At 45.0% G+C, this 22002-nt stretch overlaps 1 protein-coding gene across 1 annotated transcript; it reads left to right on the top strand.

The window, feature by feature from the left end:
* The first annotated feature begins 1929 nt into the window (after positions 1-1929).
* LOC137361375 (probable G-protein coupled receptor 139) lies at positions 1930-21709 on the top strand. Its single transcript, XM_068026245.1, has 2 exons — positions 1930-2068; positions 20766-21709. The coding sequence occupies exons 1-2, from the start codon at positions 1930-1932 to the stop codon at positions 21707-21709; spliced, it is 1083 nt and encodes a 360-aa protein (XP_067882346.1).
* The last annotated feature ends 293 nt before the right edge of the window (positions 21710-22002 follow it).

Below are 22002 nucleotides of genomic sequence, written 5' to 3' on the forward strand. Positions count from 1 at the left end.
AGTAACAACATGAAACTAAATTGTTTCAGTGACAGGAAACAGAGAGTAGCGATTAATGGATGCGTTTTGGGCTGGAGAAAGGTTGGTAGTGGAATCAAATCAAAATACTGACGATTCTGGAAATCTGAAATCAAAACAGAAAGTGCTGGAAATACTCAGTTTTGGATGAGCAGAAATTTCCTCCAATTAAACATTTGGAAGATTGAAGTTATTGTTTTCACTCGCCACTCCAAATTCCATTCCCTTGCTCTCGATTCCATCCCTCTTCCTGAAAGTAAGCCCGTCTGTTTGCAGCCTTGGTGTCTTCTTTGATCACGAAATGTTCTTCCAACCACATAGTCATGTCCTGACGACAACTACATATTTCCACCTCAGTAGAAGAGCGCGACTTCACCTCGGTCTGAGATCATCTTCTGCTGGACATCAGTCTGCGATATCAGCATTCCTCTAATCCTGGCTTGTTTTGCATCATTAATTTTCGTCATTGCACCATTGGCAGCCAGGCCTTCAGCTGCTTCGGCTCAAAGCTCTGGAATAACCACCCTTATGCATTTTTTTCATTGTTTCATGGGATGTGGGCGTCGCTGGCAAGGCCAGAATTTGTTGCCTATCCATAATGGCCTTTGACAACTGAGTGGCTTGCTTGAGCATTTCAGAGGGCAGTTAAGAGTCAACCACATTACTGTGGGTCACATGTAGGCCAGACCAGGCAAGAACAGCATATTTCCTTGCCAGACGGACTTTAGTCAAAAATTGTTTACAAAAGTTTCATGGCACCATCACTGAGACTAGCTTTCAATTCCAAGTTGTATTCTTATTTGAATTGATTAATTATATTTAAATTCCTACCATCTGCTATGGTGAGACTTGAACACAAGGAATTAGCCTGGGCCTGTGGATTACTAGTTCAGTGACATTAATACTACGCCACTGGCACTGCCTCTCTGCCACTCTTTCCTCCAAAAAGACACTATTTCGAACCTTCCTCCTTGACCAAGCTATTGCTCATCTGACCGAATATCTCATATTGGGTTCTTCTGCGACTTTCGGAACTCTTTGCCTCAGAAGGTGGTGGAGGCGGGGTCATTGAATATTTTTAAGGCCGATGCAGAAAGATTCTTGTTAGGCAAGTGAATCAAGGGTTATCGGGGTAGATGGGAGTCTGGAATTCTAAACACAAACAGATCAGCCAACATCTGTTTGAATGGCAGAGCAAGCTCGAGGGGCCAAAACGCCTACTTCACTTGTTAATTCGTATGTTCGGATAATGCTCCTGTGAAGCAACATGAAATGTCTTATTACATTAAAGGCAGTGTACAACTATAAGTTGTTGTTCTCGAAGTTTGCCAGGCATGAATTGTCATTAACATATCTTTGCTCCGTGCCCTTTATTTTTTCATGTTTTTCAAGCCACTAGTTGTTTCGTCCTGGGTTCTGAACTGTAGAAATTGCACCACCGGCAGCGTTTGACTGAGTGGCCAGTAATTACGGGGTTTACTCCAGCTCTCTATTTTTTTAAAAACTGTGTCGAACATTTAAACCCACCAGTTCCCTCTCTCCACTCCCATATCCGTGGATGATTGAATGATTCTGGACACTGCCTCCACTAAGTCCACCATTCCTTGCCTCAGCAACCCTCATATCATCCAGATCGGGTAAATGTTCTACTTTATTGTTGGACAAAATGTTTTCGATTGAAAGGAGTTAACTGAATCTGTTTGTTCAGTGACTCTAATTAATGCCAGTCTGCATCAAGCCTAATTATTCACTGGAGGGTTTCCCTCTTCTATTAATAAGGGACTCAGTTCAGTGTTTCATTACGTCGTGCCAGTGGGAGCAGCACTCCTGGCACTAACAGGGATCATTGGCTCCAGAGAGAGGGAGAATAACGTTCAGAAACTGATAACAATAGATTGGAATGTTAGAACAATGGGCAGGAGTTTATTTTCCAATATTTACATTCTTTCGACATATTATGATTCGTTATCATTAGCTGATTGGATCTATTACATACTTCTGTTTGTTCAATACATTTACTATCCCATGCTGGCTATTATTGGTGTCGCTGGTAAGTGTCTCTGTCTGTTTTTTAATTCTATAAACCATGTTTAACTGCATTACTGTTCTTATCATTTACTCTGCCTTCCTTGCTGCTGTTGTTATTCCTGGTGAATCTCTATCTCCAGCTATCAGCTCTCTAAACCATGCCTGACTGTCATACAGTTCTTGTGATTTACTCTCTCATTGTTGCTGCTCCTGGTAACTCTTTATTTCCAGCTACGGGATCTGTAAACCCTGTTTCACTGCAATAATGTTGCGGTAATTTACAACTGCGAAGACTGAAGCCAGTCGTATCAGTCTCTGTGAGAAACTCTGCCCCTATCCTTGATCGACTTACCCCTCCCTGACCAATGTCCGAGGCTGAGCCAGTCTGTTTGCGTTCTATTTAACCCTGAGTTGAGTTCCAAATCCATATTTTCTCCATCGCCAATCCTGCGTATTTCCTTCCATGTAATATTGCCTATCTCCGGCTCTGCCTCAGCCCATCTGCTGCATCAACCCTCACATATGCCTTTGTTAAATCCACACTTAACTATTTCCTTCTATCCTGGTCACTCTCGCAGTTTTAATCCTCAACATACCACAGACCATACAGACCTCTGCTGCCTGCATCCTAACTCACATCTATTCCTGATCACCCATTACCCCTGTGCTCAAATCGGCTCCCGCTCTGGAAGCACCTTAATTTTAAAATTGCCAATCTGGTGTTTGAAAGCCTTCCAATTAGTCCCATTTCCCGCTCCATTTTCCATATTCCTGCAAATCTTTTGCCTTCAAGTCTTTTTCCAGATCCTTTTGAATGTGAATTTATTTTCCTCTCTTTCCGACCCTGACTGTGATTTTCAGCTCGACAGCACTACTGGAAGCTTGGATCAATGATGAGCCTTCGGCCATTTCCACCGTGGCCCTTTTAAAAGCGTTTTTTCCCCATTTCCCTCTTTCCTGGCTGTGATATTTGGCTCTACAGCGCCGCTGGTGTGGACACTACGGAAGCTGTGCATGTCCACTGACCGCCTGTGTTAGTCACTCTCAGCTGACCATACATTCAGCAGCACGCGGAACTCTCTCCAGTGATGTTTAAGAGGACCGGTCATTCAATGTACAGGTGATGGGCCTTTGACTTACGTCTGCTATTATAAAGTTAGTGGAAATGCTGTGGATGGTTTTCTGTAGGTTGTGCTGTGAGCTGCTGCAGACATTCAGGGAGGCCAGAGGATTTGTTGACCCAAATCTGGACGAGATATAGAGACTGTATTTGGACTGTCTCTGGGTCTGTAAACTCACCAACACAAGAAGCATAGGCTGAAGAGAGGAATGTCTGCAATTAGGAAGGGGGGGTGCGGGCTCTGTCCTACCCACCCCGAGTTTTCCAAGAGAACTTATTCTATCTACACCTAACCCAGGAGCAGTGCGTGACGTGACTCCAATTCAACAAGGAGGTGGTCACAGAGCTGAGGACGGAGGTGCCAGAGGCCGTAAAGGTCACAGTTACATTGATTTTCTATGCATCCGGATCTTTGCAGGCAAGATCAAGTGGCATATCCAACATAGATTCTTAGACAGCGATATCATCATAGAGTCATTTACGACATAAATGGAGGCCACTCGGCCCATAGAGTCTATGTTGGCTTTCTGTCGAGCCTCAGTCAGTACTACTCCCCCGCTAAATCTCCATAGCCTTGCAAGTTCACTTCCTTCAAGGCCCCGTCCAGATTCCTTTTAACATAATTGATTTGTCTCTGCTTCCACCAGCCTCATTGACACCAAGATCCAGGTCATTACTATCCGCTGTGTAAAACAGTTCTTCTTCATATTCCCCCTCCATCACTTGCAAAAAACTTCAATCAGTTAATGCGAACAGCTCTTCCTTGTCGAACGTTGCTAAACCTATCAATCTCGTGAGGGGTCTGGACAGTGGAGATCGGAAGAAGCTGTTCCCACTCGTGAACGGATTAAGAACTAGTGAACACAGATTTAATGCATTTGATAAAAGCAGCAATGGTAACATGAGAAAAACGTTTTCACTCAGCGAGCGAATGAGATCTGGAATGCACTGCCAGAGAGCGCGCTGGAGGTAGGTCCTCTTGAGGTTTCGAAAGGTAATTGCACAGTTACCTGGAAAGTAAATATGTACAGTGTTATGGTGAAAAGACAGGGAAATGGTACTAAGTAAATTGCTAATTCAGAAAGCCAGTGAATATACAATGGGCTGCATGGCCTCCTTCTGTGCTGCATCAACTCGTGATTCTCTATGATTCTGCCATAATCTTGCACACTTCTAATAAATCTCCTCTCAATCTCCGTTGCTCCGGGAGAAGAACGCTGGCTTTTCCAACCTAGCCTTTTAACTAAGCTGTCCCAACCACCCCCACCCCCCCACCCCGCCCCCACCACCACACTCTGCATCCCTGGAACTATTCAGATAAATCTCCTCTGCACCCTCTCAAGGATTCTTACATCCTTCCGAAAGTGAGGTGACCATAAATGGATGCAATACTCCACTTGGGGTCTCGCCAGAGTTGCATAAAGATTCAGCATAACATCCCTGCTTCTGCACATTATGCCTGCATTTGAGAAGCCGAAAATCCCGGATGCTGAATAATAATTCTCTCACTGCGAAGGTGAGTTTCATTTTAAAATAACTTACCTTTTGTCTCGGCGGACACGGGGACTGCTGGGTAAGTAAACTTATATATTCGGGCAGTGGCGAAACCCGAAACACTACATCTGCAGTGTCTCCTACCCATCCTCCTCCTAAAAAAAAAAGGACTGTTGCGTAGAGGGTTTGGTAAGGTAAGGTTTTCCTTTTTTAAAATCTCTGTTGTCAATTTAGTGCAGAGGGGATGGAAGCTAGGCAGTTGCATGCTCCTCTTGCAGGATGTGGGAGGTGAGGGTCACCACTGGTGTCCCTGCTGATGTCACCTGTGAGAAGTGCACCCAACTCCAGCTCCTCACAGACCGTGTTAGGGAACTGAAGCTGTAGTTGGATGAACTTAGGATCATTAAGGATGCTGAGCGGGTGATAGAGAGCAGTTATAGGGAAGTAGTGACACCTAAGTTACAGGATAAAGGTAGCTGGATGACCGTCAGGGGAGGGAAAGGGAAAAGGCGCACAGTGCAGTGATCCCCTGTGGCCGCCCCAATCAATAATAAGTATACAGTTTTGGATACGGTTGCGGGGGACGACCTACAAGGGGAAATCCACAGTGGCCAGGCCTCTGGCGCTGAGACTGGCACAGTGGCTCAGAAGGGAATGGGGGAGAATAGGAGAGCGATAGTGATAGGAGATTCAGTGGTTAGAGGAACAGACAGGAGATTCTGTGTGAGCAAACGCGACTCCCTGATGGTATGTTGCCTCGCGGGTGCCAGGGTCAGGGATGTCTCGGATAGAGTCTACAGGATTCTTAAGGGGGAGGGGGAGCATCCAGAGGTCGTGGTACATATCGGTACCAATGACACAGCGAGGAAAAGGGATGAGGACCTGAAAAGCGAATATAGGGAGTTAGGTTGGAAGCTGAAAGGCAGGACGAGCAGAGTAGTATTCTCAGGATTGCTACCGGTGCCGCGTGCCAGTGAGGCGAGAAACAGGGAGCGAGTGCAGCTGAACACGTGGCGACAGAACAGGAACAGGAGGGAGGGATTCAGATACGTAGATCATTAGGATACCTTCTGGGTAAGGTGGGACCTGTACAAGAAGGACGGGTTGCATCTGAACTGGAGGGGCACCAATATCCTGGGCGGGAGGTTTGCAAGAGCTCTTTGGGAGGGTTGAAACTCGTTTGGCAGGGGGATGGGAACCGGAGCTGCAGATCAATGGATGGGCTAGCTGTTGAACAGGCGGATACCGAGTGCAGAGAGTCTGTGAGGAAGGTGAGACAGTTGACAGGGCAAAGTTGCAGCCAGTATGATGGGTTGAAGTGTGTCTATTTGAACGCAAGAAGTGCCAGGAATAAGGGTGATGAACTTGGAGCATGGATCAGTACTTGGAGCTATGATGTTGTGGCCATTACGGAGACGTGGATATCACAGGGTCAGGAATGGATGTTGGATGTTCCGGGGTTTAGATGTTTCAAAAGGAATAGGAAGTGAGGTAAAAAAGGTGGTGGAGTGGCATTGCTAATCAGGGATAGTATCACAGTTGCAGAAAGGGAGGTCGTCGAAGAGGGTTTGTCTACTGAGTCATTATGGGTGGAAGTCAGGAACAGGAAAGGAACAGTCACTTTGTTGGTAGTTTTTTATAGACCCCCCAATAGCAACAGAGACAGGGAGGAACAGATTGGGAGTCAGATTTTGGAAAGGTACAGAAGTAACAGGGTTGTTGTCATGGGTGACTTCAACTTCCCTAATATTGATTGGAACCTGCTTAGAGCAATTAGTTTGGATGGAGCAGTTTCTATCAGGTGTGTCCAAGAAGGTTTCCTGACTCAATATGTTGATCGGCCGACTAGAGGGGAGGCTATGTTGGACTTGGTGCTTGGCAACGAACCAGGCCAGGTGGCAGATCTCTCGGTGGGAGAGCATTTCGGTGATAGTGATCACAACTCCCTGACCTTTATTATAGTCATGGAGAGGGACAGGAGCAGACGGGATGGAAAAATATTTAATTGGGGGAGGGGGAAGTACAATTTTATTAGGCAGGAACTGGGGAGCATAAATTGGGAACAGATGTTCTCAGGGAAATGCACGACAGAAATGTTGCTGCGACTGCTGGATAGGTTTGTCCCGATGAGGCAGGGAAGATGGTAGGGTGAAGGAACCTTGGATGACAAGAGATGTTGAACAGCTTGTCAAGAGGAAGAAGGAAGCTTACTTAAGGTTGAGGAAGGAAGGATCAGACAGGGCTCTCGTGGGTTACCAGGTAGCCAGGAAGGAACTGAAGAATGGACTTCGGAGAACTAGAAGGGGACATGAAAAAGTCTTGGCGGGTAGGATTGAGGAAAATCCCAAGGCGTTCTACACTTATGTGAGGAACAAGAGGATGGCCAGAGTGAGGGTAGGGCCGATCAGGGATAGTGGAGGGAAGTTGTGCCTGGAGTCGGAGGAGATAAGGGAGGTCCTAAATGAATACTTTGCTTCAGTATTCACTAGTGAGAGGGACCTTGTCGTTAGTGAGGACAGCGTGGAACAGGCTGATATGGTCGAACAGGTTGTGGTTAAGAGGGAGGATGTGCTGGAAATTATGAATGATATGAGGACAGATAAGTCCCCAGGGCCAGACGGGATATACACAAGGAAATTACGGGAAGCGAGGGAAGAGATTGCTGCGCCTTTGGCGATGTTCTTTGCATCTTCACTGTCCACTGGAGTAGTACCGGATAATTGGAGGGTGGCAAATGTTGCTCCCTTATTCAAGAAAGGGAATAGAGATAACCCTGGGAATTATAGACCAGTCAGTCTTACGTCGGTAGTGGTCAAATTATTGGAGAGGATTCTGAGAGACAGGATTTATGATTATTTGGAAAAGCATGGTTTGATTAGAGACAGTCAGCATGACTTTCTAAGGGGCAGGTCATGCCTCACAAGCCGTATCGAATTCTTTGAAGATGTGACAAAACACATTGATGAAGGAAGAGCAGTGGATGTGGTGTATATGGATTTTAGCAAGGCGTTTGATCAGGTTCCCCATGGTAGGTTCATTCAGAACGTAAGGAGGCATGGGATTCAGACAAAGCTAGCTGTCTGGATACAAAATTGGCTGGCCCATAGAAGTCAGAAAGTGGTCGTAGATGGAAAGTATTCAGCATGGATCTCGGTGACCAGTGGTGTTCCACAAGGATCTGTTCTGGGACCTCTGCTCTTTGTGATTTTTATAAATGACTTTGATGAGGAAGGGGAAGGCTGGGTTAGCAACTTAGAAGATAACACGAAGGTTGCTGGAGTTGTGGATAGTGTGGAAGGCTATTGTAGGTTGCAACGTGACATTGACAGGATGCAGAGCTAGGCTGAGCGGTGGCAGATGGAGTTCAACCTGGAAAAGTGCGAACTGATTCATTTTGGAAGGTCAAATTTGAATGTGGAATACAGGCTTAAAGACAGGATTCTTGGGAGTGTGGAGGAACAGAAGGAATCTTGGGGTCCATGCCCATAGATGGCTCAAAGTTGCCACTCAAGTTGATAGGGTTGTTAAGAAGGCGTATGGTGTGTTGGCTTTCATTAACAGGGAGATTGCGTTTAAGAGCTGCGAGGTTATGCTGCAGGTCAATAAGGCCGTGGTTCAACCACACTTGGAATATTGTGTTCAGTTCTGGTCGCCTCATTATAGGAAGGATGTGGAAGCTTTAGAGAGGGTGCAGAGGAGATTTTACAGGATGCTGCCTGGACTGGAGGGCATGTCCTACGAAGAAAGATTGAAGAAGCTAGTGCTTTTCTCATTGGAGCGAAGAAGGATGAGAGGTGACTTGATAGGGGGGTACAAGATGATGAGAGGCATAGATAGAGTGGACAGCCAGAGACGTTTTCCCAGGGTGGAAAGTGCCATCACCAGGGGGCATAATTTTAAGGTGATTGGAGGAAGGTTTCGGGGAGATTTCAGAGGTAGGTTCTTTACACAGAGAGTGGTGGGAGCGTGGAATGCGCTGCCAGCGGTGGTCGTAGAAGCCGATACATTAGGGACATTTAAGTGACTCTTGGATAGGTACATGGATGATAGCAGAATGAAGGGTAGGTAGTTAGTTTGATCTTCGAAAAGGTTAAAGGTTCGGCACAACATTGTGGGCTGAAGGGTCTGTTCTGTACTGTTCTATGTTCCATGTTCTATGTTCAGTATGTCTTGCCACCTTCAAAGATGTATGTACATGTACCCACAGGCCTTTCTGTCCCTGCACACTCTTTAGAACAGTGCCATTAAGTCTCTATAGCCTCACCCTATCCTTTCTGCCAAAATGCATCACCTCACACTCCTCTGTTTTAAATTCCATGAACCATTTCTCTGCCAATTCTCCCAGCTTATCTATGTCCTTTTGCAGGCGGTTTGTATCATTCTCTCTGTTTGTCATTCCTTCAAGTATAGGAAAAAAGGCACATTTTGAGATTCTGCTCTGAATTCCACTATCCAAGATATTTATATATATCAACAAAGAAAAAGCAGTGGTCTCAGTACTGATCTTGGGGAACGCCATTGTCCACCATTCTCCAGTTTTAAAAATAACCATTTAACACATTTCTCTTTTTCTGCCCTAAATCCATTTTGATACACTGGGACATTGGCCTTCCCAATCTGAGGCTCACATTTGGTGCCATGTCAAACACTTTTGTTTCGAAATCAATATAAACAGCATCCAGCGCATTCCTTTCATAAAGCTTCACTGTTACATCATCAGAAAATTCAATGACATTAGTAAAGCATGATTTGCCTTTTGAAAAATCCGTTTTGACAATTCTTAATTAACTCAAACCTCTCCAAGTGTATGTTGATCTTTTTCCCCGTAATGATTGTTCCTAAAACCGTATTTACCACTGACGTTAAGCTCACCTGTGTGTCGCCCTGATAATTCCGAGAGGTGAAGGTGGCCATCTATGTCATAATCTTCTCCCTCAGCAGGGAGAAGCGGGATGAGAGGTTCCGTGGCTTTGTCAGGATAGCGGGATCCCAGATGGTGCAGGTGTCTCTGCGGGTTCCCCGTGTCAACGGGGAGAGTTGCAGGAGCTGAAAACAACTCTCACTCCATTAATGTGCAGTTGGTGTGTAACCATGCCTACTACATCATGTTGGTGAATGCCCACTACCCTTGGGGCAGCTACGATACCTTCATTCTGAAGCAGTTTGGAGAGTGCAGCGATAGTCATGACCAGAGCACAATGTGTGGCCTAGCTGTGTAGTGAGTAGGGAGAAAGGGCAAGAGATCAAGAGTGATTGGGAATTCTATAGTTAGGAGAACAGATAGGTGTTTATGTGGTCGCAGATGTAATTCCAGGATGGCATGCTGTGTCCCTGGTGCAAGGGTCATGGATCTCACCGGGGGGCTACAGGGAATTCTGGAGGGCGAGGATGCACAGCCAGTGGTCGTGCTCCACATTGGTACCAATGATAGAGGAAGAAAGAGGGATGAGACCCTGCAGGCTGAGTTCAGGGAGTTCAGAACGAGATTCGCAAGCAGGATTACAAAGGTAGTAATCGCTGGATTACTCCCAAGGTCATGTGATAGTGAGTGTCGAAAAGGGAAAATACAGCAGAAGAATGCGTGGTTGGATAGATGGTGCAGGAGGAATGGCTTCAGATTTCTGGGACAGCAGGACCGGTTCTGGGGAAGATGGGGCTTGTACAAGCCGGGCGTTCTGTACCTGAACAGGACTGGGACAAATATCCTTGCCAGAAGGTTTTCTTGTGCTGTTGGCGATGGTTTAAACTAGCTTGGCATGGGGCTGGGAAGCTGAGCACATTCGTAGACAGTACAATTTCAGGGCAGGGAACAGGAGACAGGATATTTGCAAGTGACTCTGAAAGACCGAAGAAGCAAAGGTTAAAAAGTGCGCAGCACAGGAATTTGGCAGTGTCAATGGCTATTTATTTAAATGCAAGGAATAAAGTAAATATAACCGGTGAGCTGAGGACACATATGGACAAGTGGCAAATTGATATCGTTGCTACAACGGAAACTTGGCTAAAGGAGAGCAGGAATGGGAGCTCAACATCCCCGGATATAGAGATTTCAGGCAGGATAGAGAGGGAGATTAGAAAGGAGGGGTGGAGCATTATTAGTTACGGAATCAATAACAGCTGTGAGGAGGTATGATATGCTAAATGAATCATCAAATGAGGCCATATGGGTGGAGCTCAAAAATAAAAAGGGGCAGCCACACTACTACAAGTGTCCAATGTAGATCCATAAACAGTGAGAAGGAGGTAGAAGAAGAAATATGTCGGCACATTACGAAGTGCAAAATCTATTTGGGAATTAATAGTTGTGGATTTTAACACCTCCAATATTAACTGGGATACAAACAGTACGAAGGGCACAGAGGAAACAAAATTCTTGAATTATGTTCAAGAGGACTTTTTTTAGCAAGCACGGAACTAACCCAACGAGAGGGAATGCAATTCTAGATTTAATATTCAGTAATGATGCTGGGCAAGGGGAGGAAGTAACAGTCGGTGGCCATTTAAGAGATATTGAGAACAATACAGTTAGTTTTAGCATCATCATGGGAAATGACAAAGATAAAACAGAAGTAAAAATTCTAAATTGGGGGAAGGCAAATTTTAAGAAACTGAAAGGTGACCTGGCGAAAGTAGACTGGATACAGTTATTTGAAGGAGCATTTAGTTGCAAACCAGTGGGAGGCATTTAAAAACGAAATTCAACAGGCACAGTGTAGGCACGTCCCTAAAGCGTGGCACTGCCAAATTTCGAACTCCCTGGTTATCTGGAAGCTTACAGGGTAAGTTAAAGTTGAAAAAGAAGGCATATGATGATCACAAACAACTTGATTCTTTTAAAATATTTGAGGAGTATGGAAAGTGCAGGGGTGAAGTCACAAAGGAAATTGGAAAAGCAAAGTGAGGGCATAAAAATTATTCGCAGGTAATATCAAGGAAATCCCAAAGATGTTTCATCAGTATATTACGAGCAAGAGGATAACTTAGGTAATGATCGGGCCTATCAGAGATGTACAAGTGAGCTTATGTGCAGATGCAGAAGATGTGGGCAGGATCTTAATGAGTTTTTGTCTCTTTTTTGGCAAAGAAGAGGGATGATGCAGACGTTGTAGGGGTGGAGGGGTGTGAAATATTACAGAGGAAGTACAAACAGCAAAGAACAGTACCGCACAGGAACAGGCCATTCGCCCCTCCAAACCTGCGCCGATCTTGATGCCTGCCTAAACTAACACCTTCTACACTTCCGGGGCCCATATCCCTCTATTCCCTTCCTATTCATGTATTTAAAGTACTAGAGGGTCTGACATCCTTGAAAGTGGATAAAACGCCAGTACCGGATGGATTGCATCCACGATTGTTAAAGGGCACCATGGAGGAAATGATGTGCACGCTGATGATCATCTTCAAATCCTCACTCGATATAGGAGAGGTACCTATTGATTGGAAGTCTGAGAAAATTGTACCATTATTTAAAAAGGGTGTGATGGGATAGGCCAAATAATTATAATCCGTTCAGTCTGACCTTGGTGGTGGGTTAATTGTTAGAATGTATTCTGAGGGACAGGATAAACTGCCAGTTAGAAAGGCACGGATTAATCAGGGATAGTCGGCATGGATTTGTAAAGGGAAGGTCATGTCTTACGACCTTAATTGAGTTTTTTGAGGCAGTCACAAGAAGGCGTGAAGAGAGTAGTACAGTGGATGTAGTCTACATGGACGTTAGTAAGGCATTTGTGAAGTTCCCACATGGCAAACTGGTCAGTAAGACGAAGGCCCATGGGATACAGGGCAATGTGGCAGGTTGGATCCAGAATTAGCTCAGGGACAGGAAACAAAGGGTAGTGGTCGACGGATGGATTTGTGAATGGAAACCTGTTTTCACTGGCGTTCCACAGGGCTCAGTGTTGGGTCCCTTGCTGTTTGTGGTATATATTAGCGATTTGGAATTAAATGTGAGAGGCGTGATTGGGAAATTTGCTGATCACACACAAATTGGTCAGGTAGTTGAAAGTGAAGGTGACAGCTGTAGACTCCATACTGGTGTCAAAGGTTTGGTTGAGTGGTAAATGGAATTTAATTCAGATAAGTGTGAGGTAATGCATTTGGGGAAGGCAAATAAAGCACGGGAATGCACAATAAATGGAAGGAAAGTGAGAGCGGTAGAAGAAGTGAGAGACCTTGGAATGTCTGACAACAGGTCCCTGAAGGTGACAGGACAGATAGTTAAAATAGTGAAGAAGGCAGACGTAATACTTTCCTTTATTGGCCGAGGTATAGAATTCAAAAGCTGGGATGTAATGTTGGAACTGTATAAAACGCTGGTTAGACCACAGATGGAGAATTGCGGACAGTTCTGGTCACCACATTATAGAAAGGATATAATTGCACTGGAGACAGAACAGAGGAGATTTAAAAATATGTTGCCAGGGCTCGAAAGTTGTAGCTATGAAGAACGATTGGACAGGTTAGGGTTATTTTCCTTAGGGCAGAGGAGGCTGAGAGGTGACGTAGTTGAGGTGCACAAAATTATGAGGAACCTAAATAGAGTAGACAGGAAGTACCTGTTTCCCCTAGCAGAGATATCAATTACCAGGGGGCAGATGAAAGGAGTTTTATAGAATGATTAGAAGGGACATGAGGAAAACCTTTTTCACCCAGAGCGTGGTGGGTGTCTTGAATTTTCTGCGAGGAACTGTGCAGAAGGTAGAAACCCTCAATTATTTTAAAATGTACCTGGTCATGTACCTGAAGTTCTGTAACCTGCACGGCTCTGGACCAAGTGCTGGAAGTTAGGATTAGATTGGGTGGCTAGTTTCTATTTTTTTTCTTCCAGGCCAACATAGACACGAAGGTCTGACTGGCCACCTTCCGGGCCGTAATGCTTCTATGGTTCTATGGTTCCATGGTTCTTTCTATGGGAGCCGGAGGAACCAGTTGTCGCAGTCCAAGTAGGTACCAACGGCATAGGTAAAACTAGAAAAGAGGTTCTGCTTAGACTGCCTGAGGAGTTAGCGCCAAATTGAAGAGTAGAAACTGAAGGGTAATAACCTCTGGAGTATTAACTGAGCAAAGTCCATTTGGCAGAGGGCACATAAGATTCCTGAAATGAATACGTGGCTCAAAGACTGGTGCGGGTGAGGTGGGTTTTGGTTCCTGGGGCACTGGCACCAGTACTGGGGGAAGTGGGTCCTGTACTACTGCGATGGTCTGCACGGAAATCGTGCTGGAACCAGTCTTGTAGCAAACTGTATAACTGGCTAAATAGAGAGGGTTTTCAACTAAAAAAGGGGTTTGAGGGATCATGCCTTAGTAGATGTAGCAAATCAAGGGGTAGAGCCAAGACAAGAGAGCAGAACAGTAACATGGGAAATGAAGGTCGGAGAATGGTAAAAACGGACAGAACGAAAGAAACCTAAGAACATACCAACAGTCAAGACTAGATGCTACACAGATAACAAAAAAGACCAAAATAAAGGCTCTGTATCTGAATGCACATAGCAATCACAACATCGTAGACAAACTGATAGTGAGCAATGAAGTAAATACATATTATCTGATGGGTAATTCAGAGAAATGGATGCAGGATGACGAGGAATGGGTCCTCGATATTGAGGGGCATATAACATTCAAGGAGAATAGGAAGCTAGGTCAATGTGGAGGGGTAGCACTGATAACCTAAGATGGCATCGCTGCAATAGTTAGAGATGACATTGGTTGAGGATATAAGAATGCAGAATCGATTTGGGTAGAGATGAGGAATAGTAGGGGAAAGAACTCAATTGTGCGAGTGGTCTACAGCCCCCCTAACAGTAACTACAGTTTCGGACGAAGTATTGACGAAGAAATAGAGGGTGCTTGTGACAAAGGGACAAGAACAGTCCTGGGTGATTTTAATCTACACATAAACTGGAAAAAATCAGATTGGCAATGGTAGCCTAGATGAAGAGTTCATAGAATGCTTTAGAGATAGTTCCTAAAGCAGCACGTTTTGGAACCAACCAAAGAGCAAGTTTATTCGACTTGGTATTGTGTAAAGCGACACAATTCATTAATGAGTTCAGAGTAAAGACACCTCTAGGTAACAGCCACCATGATATGATTGAATTTTACATCCAGTTTTAAAGAGATAGGAGTGGGTCGAATGCTGGTATTTTACAGTTAACTAAGAGAAATTATGTGATATGATAGTTGAGCTAGCTGATGTGAACTGGGTTACTAGACTAGGAGATAGATCAATAGAGAAGCAGTGGCAGACATTTAAGGGGATATTTCAGAAAATGCAGAATAAGTATATTCCTACTATAAAGGAAAAATGTAAGGCGAGGACCCACCTTCCATGTTTAAATAAAGAAGTTCAGGAAAGCATCAAACTTAAGGAAAGGTATACAATTGTGCAAAGATGTCTGTCAGGTCAGCTGATTGGTCAGAATAACGAGAACGGCAGAGAATGACTAAAAGGTTAATCAGGAGAAAGAAGGTACAGTTTGAGAGGGAACTAGCTAGAAATGTAAAAACGGATAGCAAGATTATCTGCAGGTATTTAAAAAGGAACAGAGTAAGTAAAGTGAGTGTTGGTTCTCCAGAGAGTGAGAATGTGGAGTTAATATTAGATAATGCGGATGAAATGAACAAACATTTTGCTTCTGTCTTCACTATAGAGGGTACGAAAAACATTCCAGTAATCGCTGTAAGCCTGGAGACGGAAGGAAGTGAGGAACTTAGTGAAATTACAATCACCAGAGAAGCGGAACTGACCAAACTAACGGACCTGCTGGCTCACTAGTCCCCGGATCCTGATGGGCTTCATCCTAGGTCTTAAAAGAGGTAGCCAGTGGGGTCGTAGATACGTTGGAGTTATTTTGTTTTTCAAAATTCGTTGTTTCTGGAAAGGTTCCATCTGACTCAAAAGTAGCAAATATAACCTCTCTATTCAAGAAGTGGGGGAGAGAGAAAACAGATAGCTATGGACCAGTTGGCTCGACGTCTGTCTTGGGTATGTGTTAGAATCGATTATTAAGGAGGCTACATCTGTGCACTTAGAAATTACAAGGTAATTGGAAAAGTCAGCATGGATTTGTGAAAGGAAAATCATGTTTAACCAATTTATTGGATTTCCTTGAAGGAGTAACATGCGCTGTGGATAAAGGGCAACCCGTTGACGTATTGTACCAGAATTTCCAGAAGGCACTTGAAAAAGTGTCACATAAAGTGTTATTGCGCAAAGTAGGAGCTCATGGTGAAGGGGGTAACATGTTAACATTATAGAAGATTGGCTGGCTGGCAGAAAACAGAGAGTATGCATAAGTGAATCACAGCACTGAAACAGTCCCTTCGGCCCACCGAGTCTGTGCTGACCATCAACCACCCATTTCTACTAATCCTACATTCGCTGCCAGATCCCCACCTTTCCTCCGACCTACCTACCTACACTAGGTGCAATTAACAATGGACAATTCATCTATCAACCTACAAGTCTTTGGCTGTGGGAGAAAACCAGAGCACCTATCAGAAATCCACGCGGGAACAGGGAGAGCATGCAAACTCCGCACAGAAAGTACCCAGAACCGAACGCGGGTTGCTGGAGTTATGAGTCTGTAGTGCTAACCACTGTGCCACTGTCCCACCTTTCCTGATTGGCAGCATGCGATGGCTAGAGTCCGACAGGGGTCTGTGCTGGGGCCTCAATTTTTTACAATTTATATCAATGACATAGATGAGGGGAAAGAAAGCCTGTTAGCTAAATTTGAAGATGGCACAAAGATAGGTAGAAAAGTATGAGCTGAAGAGGACATAAGGAGGTCGCAGAACCATATAAATAGGGGGAGTGAGTGGGAAAAAATCTGGCAGATGGAGTGTAATGTGGGTAAATGTGAATTTGATCATTTTAACAGGAAGAATCAAAAAGCAGAGTATTTCTTAAACGGGGAACCACTGAATAGTAAAATAAAAGCAAAATACTGCGGATGCTGGAAATCTGAAAAAAAACAAGAAATGCTGGATTCACTCAGCAGGTCTGGCAGCATCTGTGGAAAGAGAAGCAGAGTTAACGTTTCGGGTCAGTGACCCTTCTTCGGAACCACTGAATAGTGCTGAGGTGCAGAGGGATCTAGGCGTTGTACTGCAGGAGTCACAAAAGATTATTATGCAGATACAGCAAGTAATAAAGAAGGCTAATGGGATGGTATCATTTATTACGAGAGGAATTGAAAATAAAAGAAAGGATATTATGCTTCAGTTATACAGGGCTTTGGCGAGACCACATCTCGAATACTGTGTGCGGCTTTGGTCCCCTTATTTAAGGAAGGATGTGCTGTATTGGAGGCGATTCAGAGGAGGATTACTAGATTGATACCTATAATAAGTGGTTTGTCTTCTGAGGAAAGGTTGGATAGATTGGGTTTGTTTTCACTGGGGTTAGAAAAGTGGGGGACATTTGATAAAAGTTTATAAGTTCCTGCAAGGTCATGACAAGGAGGATGTGGCGGCGTTGTTTCATCTTGTGGGTGAGTACAAAACTGGGGGGCACAGTTTGTCAATTCGGGGTCGCCCTTTCAGGACGGAGACGAGGATCTTTTATTTCTCTAAGAGGGCTGTGCGACTTTTGAATTCTCTGCCTCATAAATTGATGGATTCGGAGCCATTGAATATTTTTAAGGTAGGTGGAGATACATTCTTGTTAGGCAATGGAATCAAAGATTATAGGGGTAGATACGAGTGTGGAATTCGAGTCAGATGCAGATCAGCATGACCCTACAGAATGGAGGAGCAGGCTCGGTGGGTTCAATGGCCGACTTCGGCTCTTAATTTTTTATCTGTGTATGGTCATGTGGGATCTGCAGACATTCACTCTGAAGTCCATCACTTCTTCTACAGCTCTTAGTATTCTCCCATTAAATTTGTATTCCTTGGCCTTGCTTGACTTCCCCAAATGCATCACCTCACACTTCTCCGAGTTGAATTCCATTTGACACTTTTCCACCCACCTGACCAGTCCATTGATACATTCCTGCAGTCTTCACCTATGCTCTTCGCTATCAACCACATGACCATCTTTTGATGCATCTGCAAACTTCTTGATCATGCCCCCTACACTTATATCCAAATCGTTAATTTCTACCACAAAAAGCAGAGGATCCAATTCTGAGCATTACGGACCGCTGCTGGAAACAGCCTGCCAGTCTCAAAAAAACTCCTGCCTACACTTAAACTTTGTTCCCTGCCACTGAGCGAATCTTGTAACCACCTTTCTGCATTTCCCTGGACCGCATGGGGTTTTATTTTGTTATTTAGTCTGCCATTTGGGTGCTTGTCAAAACCCTTGCTAAAATCTTCGCAGACAACAACAACTACACTACCCTCATCTTTCTTCCTTTTTACTTCTTCAATAAATGTAATCAAGTTGCTCAGACAAAATATTCCCTTACTGAATCCATACTGGCTGTCCTTGATCAATTCGTGCTCTCTAAGTTACAGTTTATCCGGTCTCTCAGAATAGATTCCAATAATTTGCCCCCTACTGACGTTAGCCTGACTGGCCGATAATTATTTGGTCTATCTTTCGCTTCCTTTTTAAACAAACATGCAATGTTTGCTGTTTTCCAATCCTCTGGCACCACACCTGTATTCAGTGAGTACTGGAAAATGATGGACACACTCGCTGCTATTTCCGCCCTGGCTTTCTTTTACAACCTAGGGTACATTACATCCAGCCTTGGTGATTTGTACATTTTCAAGAGTATCAATCCCATTAATACTTCCTTTCTTCCTATCTTTATCACAGTCATACTTCACACCCTTTTCCTTAACTACAATGTCTGAATCATCCCCCTCTTCTGTGAAGACAGATGTAACTGAAAAGTCACCTCCTTTTTGACGGAGAGGGAACCAACAGAAAGCAGGCTTCCCTGCTGTTTTTTTTCCTTCTTTTTTTGCAGCTTGGCTTCTTGTAGATTTTTTTTGCTGGATTTTTCGAAGAGTGGAGTCTTTTTTTTATTTTTTTGTTCTTTCTGAAATGGTCTCAGAGAGAGAGCTGTGAAGGGTCAGACAGGTTGTGGCATCTTCTAGGCAGGTGTGACTTCCGAAATGGATGTTCTCTGAATTGCTTCAGTTCCAAATTCTGCAGGCTCTTGGACAATCTGTACCACATGATCTCCCTCCCCCATTTTAGCAAGTGGAACATAAAAGTACAACGTAAAACATGCTAAAGAAAATGCTGGTTGACGTTAATGCTCAAGTTCATCAAAGAAAAGTTACAGACAGTTCGCATCTATTCACAACATTCAGCCCCGACAGATAGGCTCCCTTTTTGGACTTTAATGCGCCCTACTCCTGCCTTAGTTTTCCTCTTATTCTTAATGTTTAGAGGAAACATCTTTGTGTTCACCTTGATTTTTCTTGTCAATATTCTTTCATGTTATCACTTTGCTTTTCTAATTTCCTTTTTGATTTTCCCCCTCCACTCTATGTACTCCTCCCAGCTTTCTGAAGTATTGAGCTCTCGGGGAAGGACATAAGCTTTTCCTTTCTGTCTTATCTTACCCGGTAAGTTCCTTGACATCCATGGAGCTCCAGATATGGCCATCCACCGTTTTTTCTTTCTGGCAACATGTTTACTTGGAACCCCACGAATCTCCCCTTTGAATGTCCCCACTGCTCTGACACTGATTTACCTTCAACGACCTGTTTCCAGTCCACTTTCGCTACCGTCTGCTACCTGCAGGCCTTGGGAACCCTGCTCTAATTACCTGGGGTCAATGGCACCTGCAACAGGCCTTTCCCAAACCTGGTGTGGTGCTAGCATTATCCCACACTCCCTGATTGGCTGCACATACCCCACACTTATCTGGCATCCAAGACTCTAGCCATGACCCCAGTCCCAGCTCCGTGCCTTACTGGCAGCGCCCCCACACACTGACTGGCACCAGCATCCTCGCCACAATGACCTGAGGTTCAGGGATTCAGCGATGGTCTTGATCCCAGTTATCGTGTGTTCCAGCAATGACCCCACCCAGCCCCCCGCCCCCCCACCCCGCCATTCGCTGATTGGATGAAGCAACCCCGTCACACATACCTTGGGACCGGGGTCTAGCGATGCTCCTCGCCCCAGGCCTGGTGCATTACTGGCAGTGGCCCGACTCCTTGACTGGGCCCGGCGTCCTCGCCATAATTATCTGGGGTCTAAGGCTGCAGCCATGGTCCTGCACCCAGGCCTGGTGTAGTACTGGCAGTTTCACTGTTCCCGGTGGTATTGCCAATACTACTGTGCTGCTAGCCGTCTGATTGTTCAGCAGCTTCGCCAAGCGAGATCCCCATTCTTAAAGGGGTGCAGACAACGGCGCCAGGCAGTTAATCGCCCGAGCGCCATTGAATTACGCCTGCTATTGTCTCTAAATTGCCAAGATGTGATTTCACTCATCAGGAACCCCTCTGGCTCCACTAAATTCAGCTCCTTGACTCCAGATGAAATCCCTGTCATTGGCACAATAATTAGTTACATACTGAATGTGGTAACAAATTATGGTTTTACTCCCAAACTTTGTATCGTTTCCTGATAATTTCCCCTGATTACTGTTAACTTAGTGACGATTGAGATTATTTGTTTCATTGACTTTTCAGTGTATTCATTTCCAACTATTGCTTTGAAATAATTGAATTCCGTGCTGCCTGTCACTGGTGAGGGAATCTCTCAGCCTCAGTGCTGCAGATGCTGCAAATCTGAAGTACAAACAAAATATTCTGGAAATATTCAGCTGGTCTGGTAGCATCTGTGGACAGAGCAACAGAGTTAGTGTTTCAGGTTGGTAATCCTTCATCAGAACTGGGAGAGATTAGAGATGGAACTGTTTGTAAACCAGAGAGGGAAAGGAGGAATGGAAAGGATTCTGAACAACATTGAGTTTCACAATTTCAGTATCATCCTTTTGTCAATGAATCTCTCATGCCTTCCACTGTGTTCCAGTCCATTCCATTTGTTGTTTCATGTACGATCGTTTCAGTACATCAGTGGATACAGGAACACAATTGTAAATATCAATAAGTAATCAATCAAACTGGTAATGTTGCTCCCAGCCTGATATATAATTTCCCTCTTTATTTCCCTTCCTCACAGTTAACTTGCTGACGATTGGGATCCTGTCTCGGGGAAAGTGCGGTCTCTCCAAATGTGTCACTCGCTACCTGGTGGCCATGGCAGCGGCAGATCTACTGGTCATTATCCTCGACCTGATTTTGAGGCACATTCCCATTGTTTACAAGGAACAGTTTCAGTTTCTGTATGACATCCCCATGTGTAATGTCCACGCCGTCCTGCTTTATGCAGCCACAGACTGTTCTGTCTGGTTCACCGTCACTTTCACCTTTGATCGATTTGTGGCCATTTGTTGCCAGAAGCTGAAAAGTAAATATTGCAGAGAGAAAACAGCGGCAGTGGTCCTAGGAACAGTGACTGTGCTGAGCTGTCTAAAGAACATCTTCTGGTATTTTATGTTAACAGGTGGGTATTGGCTGCAGAACATCCCTTGGTTCTGTGCAGTAACACCGGATATTGCATTCTCTGTGGCCTGGGGAACAATCGAGTTCCTCCATTACATTTTGACCCCGGGGGTCCCATTTGTGGTGATTCTGCTTCTCAATGCTTTCACTGTCAGACACATTTTAGTGAGCAGCAGATCACGCAGGAGACTCCGGGTTCACAGAAGTGGGGACAGCCGCAGAGACCCAGAAATAGAGAGCCGCAGGAAATCCATCATTTTGCTGTTAGTTATCTCGGGAAATTTCATCCTGTTATGGACAGTGCTGCTGGTGTATTCGATATGGCAGCGGATGGATTGCTTGGGGTATTTGTCCGTAATTCTACCTCTATTTCAGAGGGAATTGGCCTTCATGCTGCAGCTCCTGAGTTGCTGCACAAACACTGCGATCTATGCCGTGACCCAGACACAGTTCCGAGAGCAGTTGAAGAATGTGCTGTGCTACCCCTTTACTCGAATTTCCAGCAGCTGGAGGGCGCAGCCTGACGCTGAGATTACCGAGCGAGGGATGGCCTTTCGCTAAGGGGACAGGGCCAATCGTCATGGTGACAGACTCGGGGATGGTGCCTGTGGTTATGGTGACAGAGGGGGATGGGCCTATCAATATGGTAGCGGAACAGGGCCAGGGTCTGTTGCTATGTTGACAAGGTGGCGACAGAGACTCTCGCCATTGTGACCGAGTGGGAGCGGCTGCAGTCACCATAGTGGCAAAGAGGCGAGCGTAGCCTGTCCCTCGGTTGATAGGGGAGTGAGGCGGGAGCCTGTTTCCGAGGTGATGAGGGTATTGGGCCATTTGTTATCAGGGCGACTGGGGAA

The sequence above is a fragment of the Heterodontus francisci genome, unplaced genomic scaffold (genome assembly GCF_036365525.1).
Source record: "Heterodontus francisci isolate sHetFra1 unplaced genomic scaffold, sHetFra1.hap1 HAP1_SCAFFOLD_159, whole genome shotgun sequence".
NCBI classification, from domain to species: Eukaryota; Metazoa; Chordata; class Chondrichthyes; order Heterodontiformes; family Heterodontidae; genus Heterodontus; species Heterodontus francisci.

Coding starts and splice junctions, on each gene's coding strand:
- LOC137361375 (XM_068026245.1), top strand. CDS start 1,930: ATGGGCAGGAGTTTATTTTCCAATATTTACATTCTTTCGACATATTAT. Junction 2,069..20,765: donor GGCTATTATTGGTGTCGCTG/GTAAGTGTCTCT, acceptor CCTTCCTCACAG/TTAACTTGCTGACGATTGGG.